Consider the following 2,449-nt stretch of genomic DNA (forward strand, 5'->3'; position numbering starts at 1 on the left):
ATATATATATATATATATATATATATATATATACCTATCTATCTATCTATCTATTTATCTATCTATCTATCTATCTATATATATATATATATATATATATATATATCTATCTATCTATATATAAATATATATATCTATCTATCTATCTATCTATCTATCTATATATATATATATATATATATATATATATATATATACATATATATATATATGTGTGTGTGTGTGTGTTTGTGTGTGTGTATGTATGTATAGTAATCCAGCATAATAAGATTTTAAGTATCTCTACGACGATAACACAAAACAATTTTTTTTTCCTCGCCAGCATTTATTTTCGTTGGTTTTTGTTTCCGAAGCAATCACTATCTTCATCCTCGTCGCAGTCACTCTCCTGTCCAGCTTCTTCTACCTCAACGAAGTCTGGCTTCCAGGGATCCAGGTTGTATCGTCGAATGGACTTGCAGCAAACCTTCGGGTTGTCGGCACTTGGGGTCCTCAGAGGCCAGCGCTGGATGTAGTCCAGTTCAGGTAAGTTGTTGCACATGACTCTTGCTAAGGTGACCCTGTGCAGTTGCTTGATTTGAGCTTGGAAGAATTAAAAATGAATTTGTTAGTATTGGAAAATAAAAGATCCCTACTTATTGTATTCATATTATTGACCAATCTGTGTAAATAAGTCTTGTTTCATATAGCATAGAAATGTTATAGGGAATATGTTAAAAAATGTAAAATTTACCATAAAATTTCAAATGGAATTTTGATCAATCTGTGTAAATAAATCTCATTTCTTATTGATTTGTATATGAATGAAGTGAAAATGTCATATGAAATATGTTAAAAAATATAATATTTACCATTAAATTTCAAATGGAATTTCGATCAATCTGTGTAAATAAATCTCATTTCTTATAGGTCTGTGTATGTGTATAAATGACATAGAAATGTCATAGGGAATATGCTAAAAAATATAATATTTACCATAAAATTTCAAGTGGAATTTTAATACTATAAACCATCAAGTATCTAATTCATCAAAACGTTATTAAGTATATGAGAAATATACAGAAACTGTCATTAAAATAGAAATATAAGTCAATATTTACATCTAGTGAAAGCCCCCGGGCCATCCTTATACTCGAACCAGAATCTGTCACCGTATTTCATTCTGAAGAACTGATTGTGTATGAGGCAGGTGAAAGTGTGCCCAAGAAGGGCTCCCGGGAGTGGGTTTTCGGATACGGCCCCGACGTACAGATCGATATCGTCAACGTGTCTGTAAAAAAAATTATATATTTTTTTTTTTTTTTTACCGCAAGATTTAAAATGCCTCAATATAGGGATTGATAAAGTATCAAAGCTTGCGATAAAGAACGTACTGATACGTTTCACAAAACTCATCCCTTTACCCCCATGGACGTACTGGTACGTCCTTGCAAAAAACTGCTATTTAGATTTTTTTTTCATATTTTTGAAATTTTTTTTGAGAAATTTCAGGTATTTTCCAAGAGAATGAGACCAACCTGACCTCTCTATGACCAAAATTAAGGCTGTTAGAGCAATTTAAAAAAAAATATATTGCAAAATGTGCTTGAAAAAAAATAACCCTTGGGGGTTAAGGGTTGGAAATTTCCAAATACCCTGGGGGTGAAAGGGTTAATGGATTGTGGGAATATCACTGCTTGAAATATTGGGAAATGATGGAATAAGAAGGATGGCAGGTGTAGTAAAGATTACACGGGTGATATGGGTGTCACGACTGAGATGGTGCGGTCACGTGTTGAGGATGAATAGAGAAGAGTGAGCGAGGAGGACTTGGGAGGAATCAGTTAAAGGGTAGAAGATCAAGGGGGAGGCAGAGAATTAAGTGGAGAGATAAGGTGAAGGATGCTATGGAGATAAGAGGTTTGGTTGGAGAGGATGTCTTTGATATCACATTGGAGAGGGAATTTCAGGCAACCGACCCTTTGATTTAGGGATAACGATGGGGAAGAAGAGAATAGGGATTGATAAAGATTAGGGAAAGATCAGGTGACGAGGGAGAGCAATAGAAAAATGCACAGTTGAGTGAAAAATAAAATAAGTTGGGTTAATTGATATATTTAAAAGTGAAAAAAAGTGAGTTATATGGCGAATGCTAAAAGGTACCCATGAATGTTAAATAACATATTGATGATATAAAAACATCAAAAATATACAAAGTAAGAAAATATTTACATTAACAGTCTGAGAAATGTTTCTTTATTTTATCAAAATGAACTAAATGACTTTTTTTTTTTTTTTTTTTTAACCCGTGACGCATTTAGATATATTTTGTTTTACGTGTGAAGTTTGCAGGTTTCTATGTATTGTTGTAATCACATTTGATTATACGTAACTGAAGATTACTCTTAAATCCGTACTTCTCCTTTCATTATCTTCTGCTTCCCGCTTCATAATCCTCAGCCATGTAGGC

At 32.8% G+C, this 2,449-nt stretch overlaps 1 protein-coding gene across 1 annotated transcript in view; it reads right to left on the reverse strand.

Moving 5' to 3' along the window:
* Positions 1-217: 217 nt before the first annotated feature.
* Positions 218-2,449, reverse strand: part of LOC137643477 (peroxidase-like) — a 25,956-nt gene continuing 23,724 nt past the window's right edge. The window contains exons 14-15 of the mRNA XM_068376249.1: positions 1,101-1,270; positions 218-582 (exon numbers count right to left, since the gene is read on the reverse strand). Of these exons, the coding sequence (XP_068232350.1) occupies positions 326-582; positions 1,101-1,270 (427 nt within the window). The 3' untranslated portion in view covers positions 218-325. The remainder of the gene's footprint in view (positions 583-1,100; positions 1,271-2,449) is intronic.

This window comes from Palaemon carinicauda, chromosome 7, assembly GCF_036898095.1.
Source record: "Palaemon carinicauda isolate YSFRI2023 chromosome 7, ASM3689809v2, whole genome shotgun sequence".
Classification (NCBI taxonomy): domain Eukaryota; kingdom Metazoa; phylum Arthropoda; class Malacostraca; order Decapoda; family Palaemonidae; genus Palaemon; species Palaemon carinicauda.